This window comes from Lepisosteus oculatus, chromosome 13 (assembly GCF_040954835.1).
Source record: "Lepisosteus oculatus isolate fLepOcu1 chromosome 13, fLepOcu1.hap2, whole genome shotgun sequence".
Taxonomy (NCBI): domain Eukaryota; kingdom Metazoa; phylum Chordata; class Actinopteri; order Semionotiformes; family Lepisosteidae; genus Lepisosteus; species Lepisosteus oculatus.
Window position 1 is genome coordinate 8850422 of NC_090708.1, and position 12426 is coordinate 8862847.

The 12426-nt window shown below is 39.9% G+C and overlaps 2 protein-coding genes and 1 long non-coding RNA gene across 3 annotated transcripts in view; 1 reads left to right on the plus strand and 2 right to left on the minus strand.

Annotated features, from left to right (window-relative positions):
- Nucleotides 1-3826, minus strand: part of dis3l2 (DIS3 like 3'-5' exoribonuclease 2) — a 140687-nt gene extending 136861 nt beyond the window's left edge. Inside the window, exons 1-2 of the mRNA XM_069197302.1 lie at nucleotides 3773-3826; nucleotides 1679-1780 (exon numbers count right to left, since the gene is read on the minus strand). The gene's annotated coding sequence lies outside the window, so the exon portion shown is untranslated. The remainder of the gene's footprint in view (nucleotides 1-1678; nucleotides 1781-3772) is intronic.
- A 2022-nt stretch (nucleotides 3827-5848) lies between these two features.
- nppc (natriuretic peptide C) lies at nucleotides 5849-11052 on the plus strand. The gene is made up of 3 exons (XM_006637639.3): nucleotides 5849-6088; nucleotides 8414-8697; nucleotides 10594-11052. Exons 1-2 carry the CDS (start codon nucleotides 5996-5998, stop codon nucleotides 8675-8677), a joined length of 357 nt encoding a protein of 118 aa, XP_006637702.1. The 5' UTR covers nucleotides 5849-5995; the 3' UTR covers nucleotides 8678-8697; nucleotides 10594-11052.
- Nucleotides 5917-6912, minus strand: LOC107079124 (uncharacterized). Its single transcript, XR_001480092.2, has 2 exons — nucleotides 6822-6912; nucleotides 5917-6186 (listed from the first exon to the last, which is right to left on the minus strand). It is a non-coding gene; the product is annotated as an uncharacterized lncRNA (long non-coding RNA).
- Nucleotides 11053-12426: the final 1374 nt, after the last annotated feature.

Genomic DNA, 12426 nt, shown 5'->3' on the forward strand with positions numbered 1-12426 from the left:
CCTTTAGCAGGACAATGATATTAAGCACAAGGACAAACCTGCAAGCCTGGAGTGACTTAAGAATAAGAAAGTGCATCAGTGACCCAGTCAAAGACCTTGAATACGTTAATACGCTAGAGGATTTGTGGAAAGACTTAAACACTATTGTCCATAAGTGATCCCCAAGCAACCTGAGACAATTTGTGCGAATCCACCAAGACATACTGTATGGCCAGAAATTGTGTCATATGGGTGTGCAAACTTGGTAGAGACTTACCCTACCAAGGCTGTATTTACTGTGGCTCTAATTACTTCTAAAGATTCTTTCACCATATACTGAGTTATGGATCTGAATGCTCACGCAATCAATATTTTCTCTTTAGTTTTTGCTGGCATTTACTTTAACCTAAGTGGCCGTTGGAAGTCTTCAGTTTGAACATTCACATCTTGAATAAAATATTAAGTCATTTTGTAATTTCACAACATAGGAAACACTTTTGTAAGGCCCTGTAACAATAGATCAACTTGCCGATTTTCTAAAAAAGCCATTTGACATTTTTAATGGTCATTGTTCTTCAGATTTTGTATTATTTTCACAGTACTATAAGTACCATTCTGCCTGTTGTACATACATGTATTTACATGTACATACAGTGTGTATCAGTTTTGACATGACTGTCATGCGATGGGTTATAGGAAGAATCGATGACATATTGCCTTTTAAGTTAAACTAAAGTGTTGCTTATTTTAACTGTGACCATTTCATTCATTCCTATGCTATAGTGCAGTGGAGGGAGCAGTATTCAAACCTAATGACAGGACAGTCTATCCTTTTTGTTCCAGCCAGGTTGTGTAACAAGGTTTGTTCATTCAATGAATTTCTTTTAAAAAAAAAAAAAACATTTGCATTCTTGTAAGAAACACAAAGAAGCAAAGACTTAAAATGGGAAATGATATGAAAATGCTGGTCAATTCAACTCAATTGACTGAGTATAGAATCTCTGTTTTCGTCACACGCACGTCAGTCTGCCACACATCAAATGAGTGATAATAAATAATGGACTTATTTTCAAATGAATTAGAAAGATACAAAATCCCAAACCACAACATCTCCCTGGGAGGGCTATTAGGTTTGGCATCTACTAAAATCTTGAAACTTTTGCTGAGTGTTTTATGCATACGTAGGCAATATCTTATGTAAATCAAATGAAGCTTTTAACCATTCTGTACAAATTCTGAATACTGAGAATTGGAAATGAAAGCAGATGTTTTAAAAGCTACTGTATATAGGTAAATGGCCATTGGCTTCTGGACCCTTGCTGGCATAAAGCTGATCATGGACTATCCAGAACCCCTCAGCCAGCAAGGATGCTAAAGAAGAACAGCTGTGAAGGGAAAATTCTGCAGGAGTGGACAGTAAGGAACAATTCACTCTTAGTCACTCAGTTCTGATATAATCCGCCATTTCCCACAGCTCAAGAGGGCAGCTTTCATTGTCTCAGGACAATCACGTAGAAGACACTTCTGTTTTGATTTCTTTCTCTTTAAGCCCCTGACTTGCTCATGAAACATTACAGAAGTATGTCTGCCCCTGCTCTGGGTAACCTGTCAGTTGAGTTATTCTCCCCTTTGGAATGGGCAGCCATGCTTAGATAAAATGCTGTTTGTATGAATGAGTTAGTTGTTAGCAGAAGTCTACCTGCCGAAGAAGTAAGTTGGCAGTGTCATTACCACTGCCTCGCACGATCTACTCTTTTCAGGTCAGCAAGACGGCCTCAGCAGCACTGGGATGGGAAACCTCCTAGGAAAACAAGAAAATTGCTTTAGACGGTGCTGGTGAACCGGAAGGGTGCACTTGTCCCCCAAAACCAGAATTTCCACATACGAATAACCCAGGATAGTGAGCAGAGGCAGCGTGTTGTAGGAGTTGCCTTTGGATGAGATGTTAAGCTGTCGGTCTGACTACTTGGTCATTAAAGATCCCACGGCTCTATTCGTAAGGGCAGGAGGCTTAACCCTGCTGTCTGGCTCATTTCCACTCTGGACTACCCTAATGATCTCCCTTCATTCGACTGGAGAGGGAATTTCTCAATTCTCAATTCATTTCCTATGTACTTCAGTGCCGCCTCTTCCTATCTACAGAGTGGTTTGGGGTCCTTAGGCATGAAACAAATTCATGCTCTATAAATTAAATGAATTGTTGTTGTTAACTGTCGGGTGTAGCTTGAGAAGCTTTTGATGAATGATTACAAGTAATTCTTAATTTGGAATCAGGAAAGTGAACTGCAATTTTTTTTTTATCCTAGCCACCACTGCAGTTTCCCAAATCACAGTTTTCATCTATCCATCGATGTTCCACAGCGGCTTCCTCCTATGGATGGCTGTGCTGAGGCAGATCCTATCCTGGCGGAGCCAGGGCGCAAGTTGGAATTGCACCCTGGATGGAATCAGTGCATCACAGGGCAGACACAGACGCACAAGCAGACATGGACAAGAGACAACAATAGCCCAGCCAGCATGTCTTTTTTGAAGTTTAGAAGACCCGATACCCATCTATCCATCCATCCATTTTCACTCTGCTTTCCCTGGTGAGGGTCGTGGCTGCAGTAGACTGAGTGGATCAGCCCAGACTTCCCTGTCCCCAGTACAGATTCCAGCTCCTCCTGGGGGATCCCCAGATGCTCCCAAGCCAGCCGAGAGATATAATCCCTGCAGCCTGTCCAGGGTCTGTCAATGGGTCTCCACTCAGTGGGACGTGCCTGGAACAGCTCCAGTGGAAGCCGACCGACCAGGGGGGCATCCTTATGAGATGCCCAGACCACCTCAATCAGCTCCTCTCGCTCTGGAGTAGCAGCGACTCGACTCTGAGGCTCTCCCGGTGCCGGTGAAAACCCGTGTGCACGAACTAGAACATGCACACTCCTCACAGAAGGTCTCCAAGCCTGAAAGTCGGGTCCAGCAGCACTGTAAGGTAGCTCTTCACTCTACTGGTTCTCAGTTGTCACGGTTTATGTGATCAATAAATACACCATTTGTCAAGCCATCGGGAACAGCTCTGCCAATTGCACAAAGTGTCACCACATCCAAATGCCTTCTTTTCATCTGAGAATGGGTCTCAACAAGATCAGAAATTGACATCTTGACATCACACAGCTCTCAAGTCAGAAATCATCTCCACCCCCCCCCCCCCCCTCCACCCCCCCCCCAAGTCAGACATTTCTATTTAAAAGAATAATACATCCTTGAACATGTGTATCTACCAATGTCTTCTAACGTTCTTCTCCTCATGTAACTCATTCCCATTTCCAGTGTTCGGATACTTTGGTCTTGCTTAGACTGTGAACTAAAGGGAAATCTGAAGTATTTATCACTCTACCATACTTGTGTAAGCTGATTAGAAAACAAAGGAAAATGGAAGAGGAAGAGTCATCCATACCATGACTAGAGAAAAGGATTTTGAAAAAGACCGGGGAAGGCGAAAATGGCCAAATATATAGCCTCTTAAACAGCACATTCAGAACAGTTTAATATTGTTATTTTGTAATAATTATTATAAAATACATGTAACTCGAGGCATTTTTTATTCGTTTTCACGGAGTAGATGAAAATGACAGGGATAACATAAAAACATCTGTGTGGTTAGTTCGGACAAAGTAGCAGAACACTGGAAATCACGCTTAATAAACCTCTTTCAGCATTTCAGGATTTGGCAACGAACAGCTCTTTCTCGTGAACTAAAGCGTCGGTTTCTTGTTTGCTGTGCGGCGTGGGAGTAATTATAGAGAATTCTTACTGTACGTTTTCTCCGGAAGACAAACCCCACGGCTTCGACCACTCTCAGAGTGAAGACTGTCTCTTACTAAAGACTGAACACGCTCCTCGAGACTACAATAATTCAGTGATCCCCACCTGTCCGCCCACTTCCTTCTCAATAACCACCCTCAAGATATTAAGACTATTCACTTACCCGCGACATGCAAAAAGACCCGCATTGCAACCGCGCATAAAAATCTATAAGCGAAAATACAAAAGTCTATAATACCAACAATATTATCGTTTGTACTGAAAATGTCATTTCGTTTTGGCCAGTTGTGTTGGGTAATCACACATACCAAAAGCAGCAATTATATATAAACTCCGCATGAGCAGGGCTACAGCGGGCAGTAAAAAGACGCACTCCTCTGGCATCTGAAGTCTGCGCTGTCTGTAGGAGAATTAAACGTCGTTCTACAGAGCAGGTGTCCTTCAGTTTTTCGCAAAAATGCTTATTTGTTGAAGAAGCGCACAATGAGCACTGTAGCTTACAGGCGAAACATATTTTTAAAGAGCACCTAGTGGGTTGAAATTGACCGCAATATCCCATCCTTCAAATAGCACATATTAACCTAGTAAATCGACTGTCAGTTAAAGCATTTTGGTCAAATCACACGCAAATACTGATAGAATTAAGCACAGCATTTCCAAACCAAACATCTTTAAAATCCATTGAGCAAAGTCGGGATCTATCCGTCTTTCTGGAAAAACGAAGAGGTGTAAACAAGAAGTTTTGGAATACAAGAAGAAAAAATAAGACATCATTGTCTTCAAGTGATTTAATCTTAAATTTTAAGTTTAAGGGTTTCAGAAGAGTTGTGGGGTAATGGGATCAACGCGCGATAAATGCATAATTTGGAATTTTGCAGTGTGAATCTCCAAATTAATTTGATGCATATGATCTCTTCATTCGCAAACTTAAAATGTTGGTGTCATCACTAGTTTAACTCTAAAGTACAGGTAAACGTAGCCCGCATCTTCTTTAGAAATGATCAACTCCCCATACATTAAACTAGATATATATTGCACTCAGCTAAATACAGTATAGGAAGACGGGTTTTTTTTTTCTAAATTAAAACGGGACTTTTCATATGACGCAATAATCGTAATGTGATATTACATTATACGCATTCATTTTTAATTTAAAAACATAAAAGATTTATGAAAAGATTGTAACGAAAAGAAAAGAAACGCCTTCAACACCCACAAAAGTTGATAACGGAAACAAAACTGGCTACAGAATGCACTTGTCAAATTTTCTCTAGACCAACAACTGCTCAGATTTCAAAATAAATTTAGAAAAACAAAGTAGGCTCTCTTACGCTAAGGCGTATGTATATATGAACTGCACATATATTAAATTCCAAATCAAATTAAAACGAAACGTTAAGATGGGTTATCCGTGAGTCCCTAGACATCAGCATTGGGCGCACGCAGATATCCAGTGAGGGGAGATGGGAATCGGCTAATTGTTAAATATAGAGAAAAAAGTTATATTCTAGGGCTAAATAAACAGATCGTGTTAAAGTTCTTCTCGATAAACCAGTTTGTCCCTATTTCACGTTGTTTCGAATCAGTGGTACCGTAACTCCTTGTACAGTAGATCAGAAAACCTGAACACGACCATAAATGACTTGCAGGATTTTGCTTTGAAGTGTCCCGCTTATTCATTTGTTTGGCATAATTAATACAAGGAGCGCAGTTTATTCTTTTAACTGAATGGTTAATTGTAAAAACCTCCAAACATCCTTGTTATAAACGAGAGAAGGACATGCCAGATTGCTCTACAGCCAGACAAAAGATAGGTAACTCTGGAAGCACCCGTATGATGTTTTACCCCAGAAGAGACCATATCCACGTCCTAACTGCTGTAAAAAATACACAGACTAAAAGCGGTATAGCATACTATAACATACACGCGTACAAAAACACACTACCGCGAAAATTTACAGGTAAAAAAAAAATTGGCAACATATCACAACAGAAGGGGGGGTGGGAGGGGGGGGGGACACTATTACAAAGCCTGGATGACATCATCGCTGGGTTATAAAAAGCGTGAATGGTGTTCCTCTCTAGCAGTGCAGAACTTGAGTATCTTGGAGTAAGCGAGGCAAGACAATCCACTTGCTGAGAACCGACCTCGATCCGAAGATTTTATTGTAACCAGAAGGAACCCAGTCTTCGAGTTCGCCACTGAGCAGAAATGAATATCTCGCATTTGGTGGCTTGTGGACTATTGATGACTCTGCTTTCAGTGAGCATGGAGGCTAAACCTTTGACGCCGGCACAGCAAAAGGTAAATCAGATTTACACGGTATAGACTCCGTTAGTATAGCCTTGTGATATCCAGCGTAATGATCCATTGTTGTTTTCGGTGGTGGCGTATTCTTTTGTCTGAAAAATAATTGACAGTGCGTTTAACGGTTAGTTTATATTATTTCTTAAACCATTTAAGCTAACTTTTCTACGACTCCTTGCAGTTATGCTCGGCTGTTACTTTAGTTTTTTTTTGCTTTTGGCGCAACTATTCCTACGAGTTGTACTAAAACAATAACAATAACAGCCGCATTAAAATACGTTTTGAACAACATATTAACCTGTTCATCCATTAATAAAGTGGTGGGAACGTTTTCTTCATGGTGTTCAAAAATAGTTGGTTGCATACATTTTTAAACTTCGAAGTTTAGAAGTTCACTGAAGGAAAAACACAGTTTTATTTTTATTAAAGTTTCACTCTCATGACCCTGTAGTGTTAGAGATGACTAAAACCCATCATCATTATAAGTACTTATTATTTCTTAATTTTAAAAACTAAGAAAAAATTTTTTTACGCATGGTGCGTAAGAAAACATGACATATGAGGAAACGTACAAGTTATCTTAATAGCATGTTCTTCTTTTGGTAGCTGCAAGTATCGCACCTATGTCATGTTCCGGGATGCATCACATTCCAAGAACTGTATTCTGGTACCCAGACATTCAGAAGTACATGAACGCGCAGATACGATGGTAAAAGAGATGAGGGCTCACCGTAGCTTCTTGTAGATTCAGACCCGTCTAACAGAAGAAAAAAAATTTAAGATAATTTTAATAACTTAGTGACTGAACCTCTTTGTCCCACTTTCGGAGCTCGTAAAACGTTTAGCGGACATCAGTGACAAAAGCCCCACCTCGGTAGTAGTGTAGTACCTGTGCATCATACATGGGCATTGTGACCAAATCGATGGAAAGCAGTAAAAAAAAAAGACAAACAGGACAATTTCCTTTCCGTATAATATAAGTATCTTTACGGAATTTATCTACTGAAATAATACATATCTTTCATTTTCCAATGGAGTTTATATTGGGTAATGTCTTAATACGGACATATCTTTAAAAAAGTTTTTTTTCTTTAGGAGGTGGCGTGAACTCCCACTTATCTGAATCTTCCCACATGGAAATTTACTAGGATGTAACAACGGGAAAGTGTTAAAATCGATGTAGGTTATGCTAAAATGGGGAAAAAAAAACACAGCAAAGTATCCACAGCAATGTCTCAATAGCACCTCCAACAGTTGATAAGAAGATACTCTGTTCTTACCCATGTCCCCAGTTTGAATAGGAGAGCTTCTCTACTTTATTCCAATACTAAACGTTAAATAGGCTCCTTAAAATAAACCTTTAACCTTTGTTGACAATGACTTAGCCTACCGTATATTCAGTAACTCCTGCATCCACATGAGCATGAAGTCGACAGCTTAAAGACTTCTGCAATATTAAACTCGATTAGTAAGGACGGTTTGTGGATTGAGCTGAAGGTCAAGTAAAATAAAGCTGTTAGTGGCTGTTTGTCATTGTGCCATCCTCCTCTATAGCTCACATCTGCACCTACCCTGGCAGGTTCCAGGTGAGCTGTTGATGATTCCTTATGGAGAGTGGCGCCTGCACTCTCACAGCCTCTACGGAAAATATATTCCCTGCTCCAACACCGCAGAAAACACAGAAGGAAATATACTAAGTATTACAGAAGCAAAAGAAAGCAGGAGAGATTCTGATCTGCAGAGAGGCGTTAAATGGACAACAAAATGTGATTCCAACTCTCTTTTGGTGCATTTTGCATCTCACTCCGCCACATATGACTGGCTAGAGAAGTGTGAGACCGTAGAGTCTTATATTCACTCCTGCTGCTGATTTTCAGTGAATGGCTGCACATTACAGTCATCTAAACCTGTGATCATCTCTTTGTGGATGATCACAAATAAAATAATGACATACAATGACTGGAAACTAAAGGGGGAAAGCGTATTGTAATATGTTTACAATCGGAATTCCCGATTTACTTTGGTTTACATAAAATAACGAACGGTGCGAGCCGTTCAGGTGCCGTGTGGTTACACGCAACAGTTGTCCGGTTAAATAAATCATGCTGAACCAAAACACAGAGGGTCATTTTATTAACGCAGAGTATTAAGATGCTCAAGCAATAAGTTCCTGCTGGAAAGAGAACTGCTGTGGCGACCAGTCTTGCTGTATGAAGACAGTTACTGGATTCACAGACGGACCATGCGTGAGTCCAGCTGCCACAGGTCTGACCAGGGAAGCCGAGAGCTGACGCCTTTTTCTTCTTTATCTCTTTGTTTTAGTCTCTTAGAAGCTTGTTAGGCGAAGAGCTGTCCGAGTACCTAGCATCGGGGGAGACGGAAGGCAAACTTGAGAGTGCGAGGTCGAGGGTGCGACTCCTCCGGGACCTGCGCCTGGACACCCGGGCGAAGGCAGCCTGGGCGCGGATTCTGAACGACCAGCCCAGCCCGCGGAAGTTCAAGGGCGGCGTGAAGAAAGGGGGATCCCGGGGCTGCTTCGGCCACAAGATTGACAGAATAGGGACCATCAGCGGCCTCGGCTGCTAAAGAGACAGCGCCCAGAGGCGGTAAGTGAAGCACCGGGGTGGCAAACTCTAGGAGGATGTGAGCTGACGTCAGCAGTATCGGAGACGCAAATCTCATGTTGTGAGTGCTTGGCAGTCGTTAACAGTGAAGTAGTCATTAATAAACATGTATAAATGACAAATATCCAAATCTGGTTGACAGCCGTGCAAGTAATCATTTAAAAGGGTCACCTATTATAGGGTTATTAACACTGCATTATCATTCTCTTCAGGTGTTATGGGTGAAAAGAGCTTTCGGATTAATTTCGAATTCCATATTTTGAATTGTAACCATAAATACACTGTATATGTGTACTTGGAATATAGTGTTTCTTCATGTAAAAATTTTTTAACACTTGGGAGTGGTAGCGAAAGGCACTCTAAGTAGTTTTGGATCCAGGTTACAGTGAGGTTGGGACTCAAATGAAATTCACACTGATCACACTGTCAATTAATTGTGCAAAAAAAGCACTTGCTTACTTAAATTATGTCAAAACAATTTGACATTGTGTCATGATCTGAAATACAGTCGTGACACACAGATTCAAAGACATAATTGGAAAACACAATGTTTTTGTTATTTGTGCTGCTGCTAAAGCAGGATGCCTCCTGTATTTTTAGGGAATAAAAGAAATAGGCAAATCTTTACGTTTCTAATAAACAATATAGTCCAATATTTATTTTGTACATTTGAGGGATGTATTAAGATAAAAGGACAAAAATAAAGGAATCATGGGGAAATAATGTCCTACTGGGTGCAGAATGCCATTTATTGATGCTCCCAGTAGCTGGAAAAGAAGTCTGTATACACATAAAATTAAAAGAAAAATATTTACGGGTGACTTAATTAAATGTATCCACAGCAAAGATTGTCTTTAATAAAGTATACATTATTGGACACTAACAAAGGATCAGGGATTAAATATAGGACAAAGAATTTCTTAATTATCACTGAGTGCACTGAGTACAAGTGCTTTTTGTAGTCTAAATGTTCTTCATGTGTCAAGGTTGTTTCAGAACTGTGGACATCAGTCTGTCCTGGCACAATGAAATCCGAACACCACACAAGAAACGAAATGTGCACTGAATGAAAATGCTTATGGATAGTTCTTTGAATGTACTATACCGCCTTACCACCTTGCACGTGTGTAAATGGGAAAATGTGACCATTACCATCAGTAATAAACTAGTGTAAATGCCCTGAGATTAGAGGTTGCATTATTAGGGATCATGTCATAGGCAGCTGACACCTTACATGTCCTTTAGCATGGCTCATTACAGGAATTTGTAGGTCAGCATACAGTAAATGTGTATAAAACATTAACTAATTTAGTGATAAAGATATGAGGTGATCCACAGTTAACTGAAGCAAAGTACACATATGGCTTCAGACTATGGCTGTAAAATGTTCTCCGAGACCGGGCGTACGTAATCTCTCTTTCCAAAGTCATCTGAAGTGTGTCAGTGGGTGAATGTGTCTTACTTTTTCCATTTTGTGCAATCGATCATCCCCTTTCCCTGTTTCCCCACTCTGACCCCCCTGGAGTGAGAGAAATGGTTAGGAGTGTTCCTTGTACCCTGGCTTCTTCCAAAACTAAAAACATGGGATGAGATCTTTGAATCAATGAGCTACTTCAGAGGGGCCATTGTACCAGCACCGGTTACATATGGCAATAAAGTTCAAGTCAAGTCAAATGTCCATCTCTCGTTTCTGAATGTTCTTACTGACAGTACATCTCATAAACTCCATCAACACTGATTTTACGAAGATTGACATTGAGTTAAGCAGGCAGGAAAAAAATAAATGCCAATGGTATTACTTATGGCAGATTTTATTTTTGTCTCAGAATTTTGCAACGAGGAAATTCATTTGATGGTAAAACTTTTTTTTTTTTCCAGAACCTTCATTGGACGATGGGTTTGGACAAACTCGGCTGTGGTTGCTCTTTACCTGAGGAAAACAGAAAGCACCCTCTCTTTTCAAGAAACTGACTGGTTCGAATTTTGGTACAACGAACCACCATCACCAGCGTTACAGAACACTAAGAGAAAAAAAAAATCCGAAAAAAATATACATAAAAAATAAACGCTACAAAAAGGCGGACAATGATGTAGACACTAAAACTGCAAAGCTGTATATTGTCGCTGCTGTAAATTCATGTACTTCATTCCTGCATAAATGTATTTATGTTTAAGAAAACTATTTATATGTTTATAAAAGAGATATTTATAAATATGAGTTTTATTTATGTAACATTTTGAAATGGATTTAAACTGCAGGTCAAACACGTTTGTAACATTTTTTTTGTCTTAAATAGCTGTAAATGTTTTAAAAAATGAAAAACCATTCCACATGCACTCCTGAGTCTCTCCCAAGTTTGTTCTGTGGAATTCTGTTGGACATCTGTGACATTATGTTTTTGTAGCTCCTTGCTTTTCTTTCTATGTACTTGAGTCTTGTATGGAGAACAATCTCTAGTACGCGGGAACAGTCATCTAAGTGAATGAAACTTTATGGCCTTTCTAATGCAGATATCAATATTAATTTAAGATCCTTTAAAGGATCCAGTTTTTTTTTTAAATAGAATATTTTCAGCTCCTTTTCATCACTCTGCCCAGGTCTTTCTGCTTGGTAAAAAAAATAGGCACTGGAGCTGAAACTTTATACATTTGTTTCACCATTTTATAATATATCCATGCTGGACTTTATACAGTGCATTTCTCAAAAGTAACATTAGAAAAATGTGTTTGCTCTGTGAATATATTTTCATCTAAGACTACTAGGGGAAAAGAGGAAAATGATGCAAAACCAACCAAAAAAACATATTTGATACACAAAAAGATTGAAAAGGGGTACATTACATTTGTTCCAGACTATTTGTCTAGTTGTACATAGTGGATTCTAAGACAAAGATCTGAATAAAAGGTATATGGTGGTAACTGTACGGAGGAAAAGGCAATTGCACCTCATTTTAAACAACAGAGGGAGCTACAGAGATCACAAACTGTGCAGTCTCAGGATGATCAAGACAGGCGTGCCCAATCTGGGTTCTGAATGGTGTGTCTACTGACTTTAAAAGTCTCCTGAAAGCAACAGCACCAGAAGAGCTCTTTAAAATTGTAAACTTGGTCCAGTAAAACCAGTAACCAGTTGGTGTGGCTTGTTTAGAGTTGAGCTTGCATGGAAAACTGTAGATACACTGGCCCTCATTAAAGCTATGTAACTTTACACACTCTATCTATCCAATCCACTGCAGATACCTGGTATTATAATTACGTCAAAGGAACAAGCACAGGTTTATTCCATGCTGTAAAGAAAAGAAACACAACGTTTCGTCTGTGGAGCCTTCTTCAGATGTGAGAGAGAGAGGAAAACCGGCTGTTGATTAAGCATGAGAGAACAAAAGCCGGGAGTGGAGAGGAGGCGGGAGCAGGAGAGAGGCAGAGTGGACACGCAGGTGATGTGAAGTCAAGAGAGCTGTGAAGTCAAAACCTGCTTCTGCTTATTTGGGATTTTCTGTAACACACATCTAGTCTGAGAACTAAACTTTTAATCCACTAAAAAACTGATTTTTATCAAAGTTTTGTTGTATACTTCTGCCTGGAACCCCCTAACGCATGCATTTCTACTGTAGAAGAGTAAGTGCAAGGCTCATTTCCCCTTTCATTAAAACCTAAAGGCTTCTTAATATCCATCATCAGCCTTCATGGCAGTGAGGCTCTGAAGCTCAC

Bases quoted from the DNA above. Each gene is read 5' to 3' on its own strand.
- nppc (XM_006637639.3), top strand. From the start codon at position 5,996: ATGAATATCTCGCATTTGGTGGCTTGTGGACTATTGATGACTCTGCTT. The intron at 6,089-8,413 runs GTAAATCAGATT...TCTTTGTTTTAG, and splicing joins TGACGCCGGCACAGCAAAAG to TCTCTTAGAAGCTTGTTAGG.